The 18,819-nt window shown below is 41.2% G+C and overlaps 1 protein-coding gene across 3 annotated transcripts; it reads right to left on the minus strand.

Moving 5' to 3' along the window:
* Window positions 1–1,984: 1,984 nt before the first annotated feature.
* LOC121192492 (zinc finger protein 385D-like) lies at window positions 1,985–15,495 on the minus strand. Of its 3 annotated transcripts, none has more exons than XM_041054246.1 (8): window positions 15,365–15,470; window positions 12,913–13,028; window positions 7,885–7,992; window positions 7,091–7,259; window positions 5,571–5,822; window positions 5,289–5,470; window positions 3,825–3,861; window positions 1,985–3,344 (listed from the first exon to the last, which is right to left on the minus strand). In XM_041054246.1, the coding sequence occupies exons 1-8, from the start codon at window positions 15,372–15,374 to the stop codon at window positions 3,091–3,093; spliced, it is 1,128 nt and encodes a 375-aa protein (XP_040910180.1). In that variant the 5' UTR covers window positions 15,375–15,470; the 3' UTR covers window positions 1,985–3,090. The 3 variants fall into 3 exon arrangements, with proteins under 3 accessions (XP_040910180.1, XP_040910181.1, XP_040910182.1); XM_041054248.1 differs by having other exon boundaries at window positions 1,987–3,344; window positions 3,760–3,861; window positions 15,365–15,495; XM_041054247.1 differs by lacking the exon at window positions 12,913–13,028 and having other exon boundaries at window positions 1,986–3,344; window positions 3,760–3,861; window positions 15,365–15,457.
* Between the last annotated feature and the right edge of the window lie 3,324 nt (window positions 15,496–18,819).

Consider the following 18,819-nt stretch of genomic DNA (forward strand, 5'->3'; position numbering starts at 1 on the left):
GTTGGAGTCAGCAGCCGCTTAGCTTACCTTAGCATAAAGCCTGGAAACAGGACAAAACAGCTACCCTGATTGTCAGAGTGCAACCATACCAACCTACCAGCATTTCAAAAACTCACTAATTAACACCTTGTATCTTGCTTGTTTAATATGTAAATAAGGGAAAGTGTAAAAACAACAATTCTGCGTTTAAATGGGTGTTATGGGGCAGGCTGTTTCTTTGCCAGAAGCAGAGAGACTCCAGGAAGTTCCTGTTCCTGAAATAGTCCACTACATAATTGCCAATTTATCCATGATGACCGCCCATAAAATAATGAATTCTTGTGTTTTACACTTCAAGCTTTGGAGGTGCTGATCAGCAGGATTTTTTTTTTTTTTTGGATGGACCCAGGCTTGTTGTTTCCCCATTTCCAGCCTTTATGCTAAGCTAAGCTAACCAGCAGCTGGCTCTACCTTTATTTTTAATGCACAAACATGAAAGTGGCATCAATCTTCTCATTTAACACTCATGAAGAAAGGAAATTGTATTTTCTAAAATGCTGACCTATTCCTCCAATCAATTCTTGTTTAGCATCAAGATTCCCCCCAGTACTCACTTTTGTTTAACTTACTAAACTTTATTTATTCAGCACCTACTTGTATGCAGACTTTTAAAACGCACTTTGCAAAGAAAGTTTTGGATTGAGAATACCGATTGCAGTAGTATTTCATGTTTTATTTTCCAGTTGACTGTCATAAAATCATTTTTTCCATCCGTCATTTCTGTTGGTCATAGTCTCATTGCAATTACCCATGACCACCTTTGTTTTATGATATGAATTAAAGTGCAATGTGCAAAAGTCAAAAAGCTGCATCCTTATGCCAAAAGCTTATTATAGTCTTTTTCTATGTGCACAGCGCACAAAGCTGTCCTCTCACGGCATGCACAGCTCTGCTTTCTACCTTTGTACTCTCTCCAGGTAGGAGAGAATGAAAAATTCCCTGGATGCCAAGTTAGGCTTTTGTACACATGACTTATGTTTGTGTATATTTGTACATGCATAGCATATGTCTATGTGTGCATGTGTGCGTGCATGCCACAAACCTGATAGAGGGGTGAGAGACAGAAAGGCCATGGAGAGAGTGAACATAATCACGAGATAACAAAAGAAAGATGACAAAAAGTGTAGGAGAAAAGGCAGTGAAAGCTGGCGAGGGAATGAGCCAGGGAGTTGAGGGGCCAGAGGAGGTCTGAATTCCGACAGCCTGTGGAGAATTGAGCATCCCACACACAGATGTTCACAATCACTACCCCAGACAATTAATAATAATAATAATGATGACCGCTGTGACAACTGGGAGAATCGGGAGGCACTGATTGATTGGATGATAATTCTGTGAATTGGATGGTGGAATTATTTACTTTGGAGTGGCTGTGGGAGACAGAAGCAGAAAATATCTAACTAATTAATCCGGTTTGGTGTCAGTTGACTGATGAAAGACCAAAACGAGAAGAAGAGAAGTCACAGAAAGTTGAAAAGGCAGCAACCACACAGCCTCTGACCTGATAAACTGAGTTCAGCCTCATCATTCAGATAATGTCACCATGGAATCTCATCAGCGATCTCACAAATTCAATCACAATAACAATGGTTTACAGTTGTGTCTTTTTCACACAGGGCTCATGCACAGACAATACAGAAAAAACAGCCAGAGACAAAATCTGAAAGCCTGCTTGAAGTGCATCTAAACCATAAACCTACTGCAGCTCCTCAGATCAGCGATTGTTCAGCAGTGATACAAAATCTCTCTATACCTTTACCTCTTAAAATTAATCTCCTCTAAAACATGCGCTTAGTAAAAAGAGCTACACGTTGGCTGCAGTGCAACAAACCTCATCAAAAACACAAAGTTGCACAGAGCATTCCTGCTTTGATTTATTTCAGAGAATGAAGCTGGACGGGACGAGGGGGGACAAAGGTTTATCTGTACTCTTAAGTAATAAATAGTTGGGAAAAAAACACCTTCAAAGTTTCCTGAAGCCAAATAAAGGCTATGGATGTGTCTTTTTCATTATGTTTTTAGGCAAAAACCTGAATGCATGCAATGTTTTTGCGTGCCGCTAAGTAGCAAAGGAGGATGAAATGGGCTTAAGTCAGAGTCTGAATTCAGAGAGTTATGGGTTTTGGAGGAGACGATGCCTGACTGCATCTTGGCACGTCTACATGTCTGGGTGAACACGAACACAAGGAGCTAAAAGGACTAAGATAGACATTTGTTCTTCCATTGCGTTTCATTTAATGAGTCTGTTGTAACAAGGATCCATCCCTCAAACTGATCAATGTTATGCTGGAATGCTACTGCACTCATTTATTTAACAAAATTCATGTTTTGAAGCATTAAATTAGTGTTTGGAGACATTTTCATTAATATCCCCATGAGGCTGCAATCAGGCTCCTAAAAGTAAGAAAGAATTTTCCAGAATCCACTGGGAGTATTCACAGCTATTGTTTATTGGAAAATAATAAACTTCTTGAGTCAAGCATGCTCTGATTGGCATTCATACATTCATTCATATAGGCATATCTGCACACACACACACACACACACACACACACACACACACACACACACACACACACACACACACACACACACACACACACACACACACACACACACACACACACAGTTATAATCATGGAAGTTCACCACTCTGCATCTTTCTTAAATCTATATTGAACTAAACTGCAAAGTCTGTTTAAAGAGGGACTTTCTTGGATGTTATACAGATTATCTGTAAATCTATAAAAGTTCATGGAATAGAGCAAAAACACTGTAAAAAGTTGTTCTCCTGTGATGGCTACATCTGTGCGTGCACTCACACACATTCACACACACACGCTCACATCAGAAAATACTGTTTTCGCTCATTTGCCTCTTTGTACTCCCTCCGTCCAAACCTGTCATATGGTTCTGGCCCTAGTAAATAGTCTTCAGTCCTGGTCCATGACACACAGAGGATCTGTTGGTATGTGGAGTACAGCAAACACTGTCTTATATCACATCTTGTGCAGGTCCCAGGTCTGCTTTTACCTGTAGTTCAGAACTGATTTAAGACGTCGACTGGGTCAGTAGGGAGAGAACAGGACTGGTGTGTGTGTTGAACAGATGGGTCCAGGGGCTGGATGCAGCAGTGCCTGGGGAAGGGGCTGACTCTGAAACAGGGCAGGGCTCGAGTTTGAGGCAGGCCGGAGAGGGAAGGGGGGCAGCGTGGCCATGGCGGCGGCAATGGAAAGCTGACGCTGTAGGAGACACGAGGCCAGAGGTTTGGTCAGGTCTTGGTTCTTCCGTAGAGCCAGCCGAATCTGAGGAGGAAACACAGACAGACAAACAAACTACAATCAAGATTTTTTTTTTTCTCTCAAAAGGAAATTGAGCACTTTAAGTAGGAAACCAGAGGAGGACAAGGAGATAAAATCGTGTAGCTTCTTGGCCAACAGAGGTATAAGCTGTCCCAGTTATCAGAAAACAACCTTATCAAGAATCTGCTCTTTTTGCTAATATAATCTGCCTTTGTCCTCATAACGTCATTGGAGAAAAACATTCCAGGCATAAGATTCTTCATCTTCATCGCCACTCCTAGCCTCAGTTATCGCTGACAATTTGTCTCGTTGGCAGTGGGGAGCGGAGCTTCCTGGAAAAGGCTCTAGAGAATCAGCTCATGTACACAAACACAATGATGAGGGGTGAAAATAAATCAAGCAACAGCAGAGTACTCACTGCCTGGAAACTCTGGTGACGCTGGGTGGGAGTGTATGGGCTGAACTTAGGCTTGGCTGGTTTACCTGCTGCTCTATCCTTGTGTCTCCTACTGCTGATGTGCTGGAGGGAAGGAGAGGGACGAACAGAGAAACACTCAGATAAATAAAAGCAGGACAGACGCAGGCAGCAGCATAAAGACAGAGCAGACAAAGATAGAAGGCCACAGTCACCTTTGCCTTGAAATTTGAAAAATCAGTGAAGAGGAAATTAAAGGAAGTCTAATCAAAGTTCCAATTTTGACAATTCAGGCAGAATGTTGATATTTTGCTGGCTCTGACTTTGAAATTCAAATTATTCATGGGGAGCAGGTTTGGAAATCCTTTTGATTTGATTGACAAGCACAAACAGATGGCTTCGGCCAGCGCGGCACACAATCAGCAGTGAATTGCTAAATATTCATGAGCACCTGGCCAAAGTTAACTTTTAAACAGTCAAATATGAAGACCAACACTATGCATTCATATCACGAACAGAGATGCTAACATCATATTCAGAATAAGTGTCTTTGTGCTCATTATGTTTAGGGATCTGTGATTTTAACTCACCTGCAGCGACAGGTGTGAGATGTTCACACTGTAATTTGGAATAAAATATGCATGGTCCTGAATTGCTGGTGGTGGCTCTGCTGAGGGTTTGACTGTGTGAATGGCAAATCTGTGTGACAGTTGACCTTTTCATAGCTTTACATGCGCAACTTAACCAGTAAGAAGAGCAATGAGCCAGTTTCTGGTGTCACCTGCCCAGTGTTCGCTGTACTTGAGTGGGTGTCGCAACGATGGTTGGGTAGTGAGTTAGTCAAGCTCTTCGTTGTGTCACGCACATACAAGACCACAAAGACTTAACTTTTTCCATGATGAAACATTTGTCAGATAACTAGCAAATGAAAAAAATGTTTTCTCTCTCAAGTTCTACAAATAAAATCTGTAAGTTCCTACAACACAAAACAAGTAAAATTAAGGATATTATACTAAATAGCGTATCCCTTATATCACTGTAAAATGAACAATAAAATATAAAACAGACTTTGTCTTCAATCTCATCTAAATCAAACAACAAAGTCGTTGCTGTTGAGACAATTAAACCTGCTTGTTTTTATAGCTAATGGTAAATGTAAGAGAATGTAACTGTGCACACAGAAATCTGAGTCCTATTTCACAAGGCTCCACACTGCATTTCACTGTGCCTATATCACTAACCCAGGGATGTCCATGCAAAAGCTTTCTGATAATGAGCCACTGTTCAGGCATATTCACACATTTGTATCAAAGTCAAATTAACTCACATCTATGTCTGACATTTGGACCTTAACTATCACATATCACATGATCCAAGACTTATGTGAACTAATTAACTTACAGAAACGAGCAAATAATTCTGTAATGTACTGTGTTACAACCATAGTGAGTGAAATTCATCTCTGTGTTAATGAGGATAACAACTTTCCAACCTAAGCTTTGTTTTTTAAGTCTGCATTTTTAGCAACGAACCTGTTTGAGCTGAGTCTCGGAGTTGACATGCACATCGCAGATCTCACAGTGGAAAGTTTTATTCTGGAGTCCAGTTGACGGCTCAGCCGGCATAGCCAACTTGGCCTTCACCCCCGTCCTCGGGAAGGACTTGATGGCTCCATCACCGCTCCTAGCCTCGAGCATTGTCTTGTGTTTTGTGCCTGAGCAGATATAAAGTTACATTAACACAATGTTAAACACAGTATTAAACACAGCACAAGCAGGCTAAACTCAGCCACTGCAATGAGTACAGTTTCTCACCACTGTTGTGAGCCTGCAGCTGCGAGGCTGAGTTGACGGCCACCTTGCAGAGGGAGCAGTAGAGAAGACGTATGGCTTTCTCTTCTTCCGTCTCCTCTTCTGGAGCAACCTCCATGTCTCCATCTCTTTGTGTCTCTTTGTCTGTTGACCTCGAGCTGGGTGAGAGGGAGGTTTCAGACGGCGCTTTCACAGTTTCAGTGGGGCCGCCGCTTGATGGTGCCACTGCAGAGGTAGGGTTAGGTGCTGAGGGTTCTGAAATAAATAAAAAAAAAACAGAACATTATGACATTAATAAGACAGAGCATAGTAAGTAGCGTGAGAGTCAAAGAGATGGCAAGAAAGAGAGATGGAGACCGAAAAAGTTGGATGAGTGGGGGACAAACATTTTTCCACTTCTATGAAATTCCTGAACTCTTACAGCTCACAAAAGCACCAATTTCATGACTTGCCTCGAGACAGAGATAAAAACTCACCAGGCTATAGGTGATTATGAGCTCTATCAACCTCTCTAATCGCACTAATAATCAATGATTTCCCCTAGGATCTGTCTCCCAGCACTTAAACACACAGTTTTGTATAAAGATGATTTGGCTCTATTATCTTTTGTGAGACTGACTTGTAGAGGTTCCCTGGAGGAGTGTGTGCTGATTTAAGGATTCACTCTTTCCTAATAACAATGATTAGCTCTGCCTAGCTGAATAAGTGTCTGTTTGTTACCATTGATTCCCCGCTCTGAGAAGCGACGAGGCTGTTTGCTGAAGTAAATCTTCAGAGAGCTCTCCAGCTGTCTCATCCACTTCCCTCAAACTAACTCCAAACAGGAAATGATCACTTATTCTTTCTCTCAAACAAACTCTCATATCAGCAGTGTCAAGTACAATTCTTCAATCTTTTTGTCCTTAAGCTTACAACAAAAGCATTATTTTCATACCCACACACTTATGTTTATATATATATGTGTGGGTATATATATATGCACTGTTGCCCATAAAGTTGGAATAATTTTGTTTTCAGACACATTCCTCTTTTTATTCCTATTTATACACATCAGTGATCACATTGGAGAATCACACTGTCACAATCATTTCATGAGAGGAGGTAAAATATATTTTATTTCCAACATTATGGGCAACAGTGTATATATACTCAAGTTGGACAGCAATCAACGCTTTGACACACCTCCACACTCCACACGCTGACATATTACCAGGTACACATGTACTGTAGGTACCAGCAACCCACAGATCATTTTCAAAGCATTTACAGTGTGTTTTTGATCTCAGGAGGCTACTGAATGAGGTCAGTAAATGTAGACATGAAGAAGGAGCAGAGGATAATGCTCAACCTTTAATCTCTGCACTGTGAAACCCAAAGCAGCTGAAGGTTTATCACATCAAAGAGTCAAAGTCATGGCTGGGGAAAAAAAAGGCTTTGAGCCGTACATTCATATATCTGACGCTGTCATATATTTGATGTCTGCATACACACATATACACAGGGGGAAACATGCAGGCACACACCTCCTGATGCCGTGTCGGAGCTGGAGGGCTGTGAGCAGGGTGACAAGAGGATTTGCGATGTGGTTTCCTTGGCGACTGGTTCAGAGGTCCTGATCTTTGAATCTGGGGCGTCCAGAGCTTTCAGCCTTTTCGCATGTTTGGTGCCACTATAATGAGAGGAAGCCTGCACCTGTGTGCACAACAGCAAACAAGAAGGTATGAACTAAATGCACACAGTTATTTAGTTATGTAAACCTGACACTGTTTTCTTCTTCAGAGACAATATCTGACCTGAATGTGATAAAAATGGAGCCCCTGCAGGACGTTTTAGGGGCTGTTATGACTGTTTTAATACGCAGACACACAGCAACAAGTAAATCAAAGTTTGTAATGATATAAGTGCTTGCTTGCACCAGTTGTAACAACTGTAAATATTGGAGTAAAACAGCCTCTTGTTTTACATTTACATATTTTTTCTGACAGTGATTTCTGTGCAATACTTTCTCAGGCTTTCTTTCTTGTTTGAAATAGGACTGGTGTTATTGGATTGCAGTGTAGTACATGACAGTGCTTGTTTATAAATCGTTTTGTAATTAGCACAAAAAAAAAAAAAAAACATCTTGCTCTGCTAAGGTGCACATTTCACCCGGTGACTAAATCAGACAGCTCTAACACCTCAGAACCAGTACAACAGCCAAATACAAAGGCAGGTCTCCTCAGCCTTTCAACTGTCATGCAAGGGTGTATGTGAGAAATAAAAGCACCCTGAAAGAAAAACAGTTTGAAGCATGTGTTTCCCACATGACACCACCCACCTCGGAATTGAACCTCAGTCGACAGACTCCACAGGAACTGGGCTTCCTCTTCAGCGGTGAGGTTAGGCTGAAGCCTGGGCCCATCAGAGCTTTATGGACGTGATCCATCTGCAACAAAGGAGAAGTGTAACGTTAAGGTCATGACTGGTTTAGAACTGTGAAAGACAAGACTGAGTAGGTAGTGAAAGGGATCATCTAAGCTGTAAATGACATGCTGTCTGCAAACCAGTAAGTTTCTTTCAGAAAATCACAGATTTATAATACCTCAGGTTAGAGGTGGGGGTTGTAAGGAGCACCTGAATGGGAAAGTATTTGGTCTGGCACTCAGTCATGTGCATGAGCACAACAGCAAACACATATGCTGGTGCGATGCATGTTACACAATCACATGCATACACACAGAGCAACATGTACTATCATTCACTAGAGACAGCAGGAAGATTTTCAGATTAAAATAACAAATCACATGCTCTGTTCTCTAGAGAGACTACACCTAGACTAAACCATTACAGGTTTAAAGTAACACTGTTACTGACACAAGTTAGAACTTCATTCTCCTCCATAGATCAGAAACACACAATCCTTGCTCAATCACTGTCTAGCCCGATGGTGTGTTTCCTAAACAAAAAGCAACATAGCAAACTAGCACAATACAGATTCAGATGTACAGCAGAGAAGTAGATGATGAAGCAGATGTTACTGTTATTTGAAAATGTCTAAAAATGTTCTGGTTCTTTTTTTTCTGCAGTGGACCACCATGAAGCCAACCTGACCACATCCCCTGTTCTCCATAATGGACAAACTACAAACTTTTTACAGCCTTTAAAGCCTACAGGAGGTGAGTGTTTCCTCACCCAGCCCTGTTCTGGAAAAACTCCATGACACTGACCCTGTGGATGGTCTTTCAAGTCAAAGAGTTTGAAATAAAGGTGGGGTTTTGAAACATTCCTTGTAAGGTGTGATCAGTTACCATTATTGTTCAGAGAATACAAAGTTATATATCATGTGTTGTGTTGTGGTGTGGTGTTTGCATTGCCCTGTACTGTGAATACTCACAAATCAACTAATGATAAATCCCATGCAGAATAGGTTTCTTAATAAGTATAAGAAACAGGCAGTACACCTCCCTAGCCTGTATGTGTATGTGTGTTAACATAACACCAGTTTCTGACCACACAGCGCTATGCACCCCTGGACATTACCTACTGGAAGTTTTAATGAGCACACATACTCAACGCAATAAAACCCAACTGGCCTTTGTGGAGCAAAGCAAACCTATTACCTGTGATGAAATGTAGAGAGTCATATAAGCAGCCACAACCTGAGAGGCTTTATGGAAATCTGGCTGGAGGTGATGTAAGAATTTATGTGTTGTTATGGGTCAGCCAGCTAGTTCTGTAAGCCCTGGGAACATGTAGCACTGCACTGGAGATTGTGCTTGTTTCTTTAGTGCCAAAGATGAATTCTTGGACTCAAATGTGTGTGTGTGTGTTTTTGATCATCACTCTAGGCAGCTGCACTGGAATGCACCTCTTCAGTCATTGGTCTCTCACCTCCCTCTGTTTCCCTGCAGCTCTTTGCATAATATATACAATACTTTTGTGTAACATGTAAAATACAAATCACCAAATTATAAAAACTAAGAAATCCTTAATGAGACATTTGTAATGACCACGATGTGAAAATATACAGTGAAAAATGTAACATGGAAATAACAACAGGGCCACGTTAATGTTTAACATTAATGTTTAACGTTTATGAGAATGTGAGTGTAGTTGTTGTGTTTCCCTGAATGAGCCTGAGCAGTTTAACATCAGTGAAAGCATGTCTCTGTGCCCCCTCCTCCCTCCTCAGCCCCAGGGCTCCTGTATCACCATCTGACCTTCCATCACACATTCCTCACTTCACCCCTCCATCTGCTCCCCTCTGAACCCTCTGCCTCTCCCTTCATCTCCGTCTGATCAAAGTCACCTCCCTGACTCCCCGTAGACTCACTCTCTTACCCTTCATTCACGCTCCACACTCTGGGATGGACTAGCACCTGTGGCAAAGTCATTTTGCCCTTCTTACTCATTGGCTATTCTTTCTTTCTTCTATATGCACACGCACTACATCACCTGCTGAAACAAATCTGCCTCAATCTGTACCCTCCCTGCGTATTATAACATTAAGAGCAATAAAAGCAGTAAGATTACTGGATGATATAGCAAATAAAGACGTCCACCACACAGCATCAATTATTATCTGCACATTTTCTCTATAGAAACCTCCTCACATAAAGCGGTGGTGGCGTGTCAGACACACTCAGCTCCAGGGAGTGAGTTATGGCTGAAACATATGGCCTAGTGAAGTAAAGCAGACTTTTACCTGGAGCGCAGTCAAGAGCCTCAATATTTATAATGATGAATGTTCCTGGATTTACATTATGTGCCAGCGTGACAGCTATGTGTGAAAGCATGACGTCAAGCGTCTAAAAAGCGGTGGGTTGTGATGAATGAGCTGCTGCTTTTGGTTCTTTGTCATTTAAATTATTATTTGTCTGGAAACAAACACACTTTTTATTTCCATTTTCAGGAAAAAAAAAAAGAATCACTGTCAAATTACAAGCCAAACTGGCCGGTGAAGTCCCAGTTTGCAACTCTGGATCCCTGGCTCACGACAAACATCCACACACACAAACACACACACACACACACACGCGTGCAACCCTGTAACCATGACAACCCACATGTGGGCACCAAACAAACTCCTGTGCAGTGCTTTACAGAGGCCAACACACACTGCATTTGCATTCACAGGCTTATACACAAACACACACAGAAAACCCACACAAAAAAAACACACATTCCAGAAAAAAAATGCTGGCAGCAAGAGTTCAGCTGTGTGCCCACTTACTTTAACACCCACAGGTTCACATCAGGGGAGGTAGAAGATTCCCTTAATACTATGATGCACAATTCAGTTTGCAGATGAAATATATTTGAGACAAAAGTTAATTTACACTATTCCTTTTTCCTTTTTTTTTTTCAAATTCAGTGGTACCACAGATTTTCACTGGACAACATTTAAATAAAAACTTCAAATGCATCTAAGGAACACGCTATTCTGACCTCAGAGCTGTAATTTATTTATTAAATATAACAAATAATTACTTGATTAATGACTCAACAGAAAACACATCATAATTAATCAATCCTTTCTTCCAGTCATTTTTTGAGCAAAAAATGCCAGTTCCCCAGTGTGGGACTTTACTGCTTTCCCTTGTCACATACAACAGCAAACTGACTATTTGGGGGTTTGGGGCTGTTGGTAAGTTAAAACAAGACATCAGACAAGTTACATTTGGCTCTAGGAAATCGGAATAATATAAATATTAATACAGATTTTTCACTATTCTGACATTTTATAAAAAATGATTAAAAGATTAATCGAGAAAATAATGAGCAGATTAACTGATAATAACAATAATCATCAGCAGCAGCCTTGTAGAGGAGGTAGACGGGGCTTTCAGTGCGTGTGTTGAATTTTATTTTAGACATTTAGCCAATGCTCCTTTTCTAACTTCACTAAATTTAAAAAGAGTTAAGAGTAATTCACAAAAAAAGTATTTATGTGACTACAGAATGTGAGAAATCAAATAAAATGAAAGAAAGCAGAGAGATAGGCGTTATAAATAGGTGCGTGGGGCTGTGACCCAACAGGGAGAGCGTGACGTGAGAATAACCTGTGCGTGTGAGCCAGTTTGTGAGACAGGTTTTCTGACTCAAGTGTGAAGATCATTTACCAAGAGTGAAAGAGAGATTTTGATCAAAATTTGTATCATTTTTATTTTGACTATTTGTGGTATAGGAAGAGGAGGTAGAGCGATAAGGAGCTGAAAACTTTAAAAGCAAGAAAAGCATGTGAGGAGACAAAGTGGAAAATACATACAAAAAGATGGCTGAAGTCAAAAGGGTGATGGAGCAAGAGCAACGTGGAAGGGATGGATGAAAAGAGAGGAGAGTGTGTGGTGAAATGGATGGGGAGGAGGCTGAGACCCAGGCCGATGTCAGTTTTCTCCTCAGGTGGATGAATGACTTTTTGACAAAGAGAAAGAGGTAAGAGATACACACAGTCCTCACACACATTGAACACTGACAGTCCAGCAAATGTGCACGCATACACGCAAGCAAGCCTCTCCAATTTGTGTCTCTGTGTATCTCTTCCAAACATCTAAGAGTACATCATGGATTAGAGACGACACAAAAGTGAAGAGGAGGGAGGAACGAAAGGAAAATTGTCAATTTTGCCTCAGGGTGGGTTTTCGACAGACTCAGTGATGAGGTTATTAGTGGTTTTCAGCCTCCTCATTTTAAGTGTAGGTTTTGTATTGAGATTGATATTATCGAAAATGTAGGGCCAAAAAAAAAAAAAAACAGATCATGTTTTCTTGGCTTCATTTGCTGAAAAATAATACACACTAAAAGAAGCATAAGAGACTGTGTTATGTCAGTGAGTACATCTCAGATATATAGTCTAGCTGTACTACATATACTACACTGATGAATTCACACATCATACAGCCAGGAGTATATTAAGACATACAGCAAGATTCCCCTGTAAACCAGACGTCAGCCCTCAGCCCCGCTTGACACATCAACTCTCCTCAGGGCTTGCTCTTGGCCAGCGCTGGTTGTCTCCACCTTCACCCTTCACAAACACTGGGCCAGACAGCTCTAAGAAAAGCTCTGCGTGAGGAATACCAAAGAATCAGCTCCACCCCCCAGGTTGTGTGGAAATGTCACAGCTCTCTGCATCAGAGGTGATATATTTGGAAAGATGTAGGCAGCGCACTGGTACATCTGTGTATTAAAAAATAACTCCACACAGGCAAAGTCCTCCATGAAATAAACTCCTACACTTACAGCAGAAAAGGGCGTAACAAAGTCAATATTTGGGGTTTTGATTTTTTTTTTTTTTCAAAGGCAGCTGAGTTCAGTAGGTGAGATTGTGGTTGCCATGAAAACTACTTTGACTGACACTACTCACGTCAGTGAATCCAGGCAACAGGTGGAAGGGGAGGAGGGGCTTTGGGTCGGGGGAGGCCTGGGTCCTGCTCAGCGTGGGACGGGCCAGCGGCGGCAGCGCGCTGTGACACACATTACCTAGGAGACGGCATAGCAGGGAGGAGATAGGTAGATAAATAAACATATGGAGCAATGATGCAACAGAGATGAGCTGATTCTTTTTAGAGCAGAGAGGACAAGCTGAAGACATTCTGTACTCAAGTTTTGAGCTCAAAAACTTGTTTGTTTAAAATCGTGAGGACAAAGAGTCCTGAAACATTTCCTTCAGTTTTTCCTTTAATATCTTCAACTTGCAACTTCCCTACTGTGTGTGTGATGCTTTTTATTTGTCACTTTTTAATTGTGTCAGGGTTACAGGTGCAAATTAGCTGTTGAGCTAACCCAGGCAGGGTTACTTTAACACTTGTTGAATGCAAGTGTTGATGTAAGTGCATTGTCCCCTAAAAATAGAAAAGAAACAAAAATAGGTGTTTTTGACAAAACACATTCTGTAGCCCATAAGAGAACTAAACAAAATATATAAATATGAATATATATAATTTATTTAGAAAATAATAAAATGTTGTTTAATCTTAATGGTCCTGTGTCTTACTTGAGTTTCACTAATCCACACTGGCAGTGACTGAAATAAAGTGAAGGTTCACTCAAATCAAACATCACTTTATCTAATGTAAGTCTGAGCCACCCTCTCATCCACTTAGGCAGCAACATACAATATGGAATTTGTATGACAAGCAGAGACAGAAGGTAACTGCGTACATTTACTGTACTAAAATACAGTTCTGAGGTACTTATACTTGAAAGCTCATCGTGTCCTATCCCTATTTCCCTTCTTTTGAGAACATAATGTTCTTTGAAGACTAAGATTTTACAAAACATCATTTGATCATGATCATTTAATAAACTATGATGCATTAGATCAAACAATTAAATGCTACTTACACAGAAATCCATCAGTAGGAATAATCCTATCGTATTATATATATAATAATTAAATGCTGCATAAATATTGTCTCACATTTGCTAAAGTAAAGACTCTGTACATGTCTTCTTTCAACTCTGATGACAGCTGCACCTATGTGTACGCTTATGATAGGCAGAAATATACTGATTCATCCATCTTTCTAAAAATTCTAACTGCATAACTCCTCAGAGCTGTGACAAATAATTATTTCAGTATTAGTTGATCACTGTCACAAAATTGAGAAAAAAATCTGAGCATTATTAGCTCACAGAGCTCAAAGTGCTGTCACCAAACGACATTCAGTTTATGATCATAGTAAATTAAAATAATCAGAACAAACTCACGTTAGATATGAGCTTGAGCCATAAAACGTTTTGGAACTTTTGCTCAAAAATGGCTTATATCATTAACCAAATAATGAAAATCTGATTCACTGACTAATCGTTTCAGCTCTAGAAGTTCACTTATTATGAGAGTTTATTACACTGGACAAGCTTTCTTTAAAAACAGGACCTTCAGATTGTCTCAGGTGTACTCAGGGGCCTCACACCCACACATACACACAGACGCGCGCGCACACGCACACACGGCTCTGGTGCTATATGACCATTAGTAAAAGTGCTGTGAGATAAGCGTCTTGTTTGTGTTGCTGAGTCCTGATTATGGAAGCTTGTTTTCTAGTTTGCTTGTTCTCTGAGCTTGATTACAACTTGATTCAGGACAAGCCCGCATGTGTAATCATCATAATCAAAATCACAACACACCCATCCGCTCTGCCATTAGTCTGATTGCCTTTAACTAGCTACAGTCATGCGTGTATGTGATGTATGTTTGTGTGCGCACGTAATGTGTTTGACCTGAGTGTCTGCATTTTCAAGAAATGACTTTTAAAAAAGAACCTATGAGACTCAAGAAGCACGTGGACGAGATGAGAGACAGTAGACTAGAGACACACACTCCACCTTAAACGGTCAGTCACTTTTTAAAACAGAATATTAAAACACAACTAGCCATCGTTAATTGTGATTTCATAATAAAAAGCAATAATAATTCGTCCGAGTGTTTTTCCTAATGATCCTTTATTCAACAGTATAAACATGCATGATAATCAACAGTAAAGTATATTTTCTGTCTCCATCATTTTATGCTGTTATTCTATATCATTTCTCTTGTTGTTGAATAATTCGCCCTGTATGCAATTTATATTTATATTTTTCACGAGGATTAAAATAAGACTATAAATGTGACCATGACCATGATCTAGGCTTTTAATTCTCTAAGATGCACTGAATAAACTGCACTATCACTGGCTCTGTCTAATCCACCGTGCAGGTGACTGACTTCACAAAGCTTCCAACCATTTCAACATAGCAACAAGTGCCTCCGCTGCGTTATTACCCCCCCAAAGAAACTCTTTTGAGATTAAAAGCATAACACGTCGTTTACATACCAAAATACATAGCGGCACCGAGATAAATCCGATTGTTCAGTGTTTGATAAAAGTATCTTTCATCTCCAGGCAGAGATGAGGCTTCGCGTCTTCTCCTCCACACTCTCTGCTCTGCCTCTCTCCTGCGGCGCCGATGCTGCTCCTTCCCATCTGGATTCCCTCCTCCTCCTCCTCCTCCTCCCCCTCACCACCACCCGCCCCCTCCACCTCCTCCTCCCCCTTACCCCTCCTCCACCTCTTCACGAATCGTCTACAAGTCTGTCCCTGCATCTACGTCTTCCAGAAATCTGTTTTTAATCCTGTAAATAGACGGAAATTACCTTAATGAGTGTACAGTACCACCCTGGATTAATGCAGCCCTCAATGCCAGCCAACACACACACGTACAGGGAGAGGCACATTTGGGTTTAATACAGCAGTGTGTAACTCGATATAACGCCACAAAACACAGTGTCTCATCTTTAGCAGAGTAACTTACTCGGCTTCAGGTAAATAAGAAAATAACCATGCACCTGTGGAAGAATGAGGGGATATCCTTACCCCCCGGGTCACATTGTGGCTCCTTGCCTGCACCCTCCCCTCCCGGGCTGCTGTCTTTTGGAAGGAGCCCTGTGTTCTTCGTGTGCTTCTGTAAACGGTTTCCATCCTCACTCCTTTTCCTCTCGGGCCCTCGGTATTTTTAGACGCATCCCGGAGCTTTTACTGCGTAGAGAGGAAACTACATACAACACACATGAGTCCAGCTCAACACATCACAGGCTGTCACGTATGCATCTACACTCGCAATCGTGCAGGTTTATGCTCACACACACTTAAAAGACTAGTATGTTCACATCTGTTTTTCTAGCTTGCAGCCTGGCATACACACACACACGCACACACACACAAACACACAGGCATGCACACACATCCTCGGAGAGTTCAGTTATACTGTATCTCTTGGCAAAGTGACCTTAGTTCAACTTTTTTGTCCTCAAGCCCAAGTATGTTTTTCCCTAGCCTGTGTCAGGAAAGTGGACAACAACATGTGTTTTCCCACAATACAAAACTCCAGGGAGATTTAGGTCAGGAAGGCTGTCAATTCAACAACTGTTGTCCTCAAAAAAAAAAAAAAAAAAAAAAAAAAAAAAAAAAAAAATGCACACACTGCCTCTGTGTGCTCTCCTGCTTAAACTAACAAGAATTTCCATTAGAGATGCACATGAAAATTGAATCATACTTCTGATCAGAAAGCACAGACCTCAGCACAAGGACCTACACAACAAACAAGAAAGTGAAGAGAAATAATACAAAGCCTGGCTCGCAGATAGGCTCCACTCATGGTCAATCAGAGAAATGATTCGGTGGGACAAGACTTTATGTGGAGTGCTCTGATGTAAATAACCATGGTACAGACATGCTCAAGGCCCATCTCCTGGCTGAGCCATTTTATCTGGACTGTACCTCCATCCACGCATACCATGGAACAAAAGCTGTGAAGGAAGAAAATACACATATGGAAATATCTACTCATAAACTCAATTTAACGCCCTTTTTGTCACTTACTGTAATGCCAGACGTTTTGTGTTCTTCTGAGAAAGAGCAGAGCACTTTTAGGGACTGGGTGGTATTATTGCCTTTTCTTTTTTTCCCCCCACCTCCTTTGGAAGGAGCAGCTGAAAAGTTTCTCTCAGAGTCACACACGTTTGGAAGCTCAGGGTTTCATATTCTAGTTTTAGCCAGATGTCTCCATTCCTCAAGTGTAAGAGTCTGTGCCAAGGTAAGAAATCACCATTGAAGTGGTGGGTGTGAAACTTGGTTCTGACTGGTAAAATGTTCGGTCAGCTGTCAAAAATTTCTAGGTCAGTGGATTTGTGGTCAGGGCAGCTACATGAAAGCAGGCAAAAGTCAAGTATCATGAGCACTTTATTCGGCTAATGTGGCTGAAAAAAAGTTGCCGTTCACTGACTAAAACATGATCTGCCTCCCACTCTCCAGATGTCATCACTTAAGCACAAATGTAAACTCAGCAGAAAGCTCACTTGTCACACTGGAGATAATATGTTAATGACGGACCTATTTCACACTGTCTCTGGTCTCAAGTTTCAGCTCAAATAATAGTTCAGTGCATCGCTTTACACCTGCAGCATCACAGACGCACAGACAAACACTGCGGCTGTCATGGCAACTGAGGTATGTAATATTATGTTAAGTGGACCGACACTGAGGCTCTCAGCTCTGTTTGTTGCTGGCAACCTGTTTAATTGTATGCCGGAAAGGAATCTTGTGACCCCAGCTGGGCCTTGAATACGGACGGCCAAGCACAACAGACTCCGTTATTAAATTAGAGCCTTTTAAAGGAGTTAATTGACTAAAGTGTATGGGGAGGTGATAGAGCTAAACACAAGAAGGCACACAAATGTACAAACAGACACTTACGGGAGGTGGGGTTTTTCTTTTTTTTTAGCGCGTTTTAATTTCAGGATGAGATGAGCTGAGACTAAGCAGCTCGAGTCTTCAAGCAGGGGTGATAAACATGCTCTTTACAATTTCTTTGCAGTCGCCTCCAGGCAATAATCCACCTCTCAGCTCTCTTTCCACTGCGCATTTTGGGGAGTGGAGAGTCTGAACACACAGCCACCCATCAGCTCACCTCTCCCTTTGATTGGTCGCCATAACAACATCACCATGGTAATCAGCGTGCATTGATTTTGATTCTATTTATGTGATGATGTCAGCGGATGTGGAAATCTCAAATTTGTGTTCTCCGCTGACACACTCTGACAGATGCAGGATGATGGAGGAATGTAGGCTGTCACACACTTGTGTTTGGACTTTGGTGTTGGTTTTGCGTTTGCATGCACAGACGTACGCACACACCCACACGGCACATCACCCAATTTGACACAGTGATAAATCACAAATCTGGCTGTCAGGTGCATGTTCAAGATCTTTGTATTTTACCATTATCCTTTAATATGCTCAAATGTTGTTACCATACAGTGAAAAGTAATTGAAACCCTTGGATTCTCTTCAATCTGTCTGAGCCACACACCTCTCTACTTCTCCTCTCTTACTTTCTAAAGCTAAGGGACAAGAGAGCAGAGATGTTATTTGAGATCTCGTGCATGTGAATGGAAATTTGCGTCACTTGTTAGGCTTATGTGGGTTTGTGGTACCAACACATATAAACAAACAAATAAGCAAACACAAGAAGCAGAAATAAACAGCAGAAAAACAGATCTGTAGAGCCAGGAAAAAGTCAGGAAGTCTGTGAAATGAAGAATCAGGAAGGAGAAGAGAAACAGAAAGACAAGAGGAATGATGGATTCCATAAGTTTGGGTTTTAGAGAAGCTCAGTGGGGTCAAAGGTTATAAGAACAAAAAGGTCACAATTAAACCCATACAGATGTGATGCTGCAACTGTAAATTCTAGGAGGATAAGAGTCCCCACAGAGACAAGGTGCTGGAGGAGG

The sequence above is a fragment of the Toxotes jaculatrix genome, chromosome 13, assembly GCF_017976425.1.
Source record: "Toxotes jaculatrix isolate fToxJac2 chromosome 13, fToxJac2.pri, whole genome shotgun sequence".
Taxonomy (NCBI): Eukaryota; Metazoa; Chordata; class Actinopteri; family Toxotidae; genus Toxotes; species Toxotes jaculatrix.

Coding starts and splice junctions, on each gene's coding strand:
- LOC121192492 (XM_041054248.1), bottom strand. Junction 5,823..7,090: donor CTCCGACACGGCATCAGGAG/GTGTGTGCCTGC, acceptor TATTTATTTCAG/AACCCTCAGCACCTAACCCT. Junction 5,471..5,570: donor GCTGCAGGCTCACAACAGTG/GTGAGAAACTGT, acceptor ATATCTGCTCAG/GCACAAAACACAAGACAATG.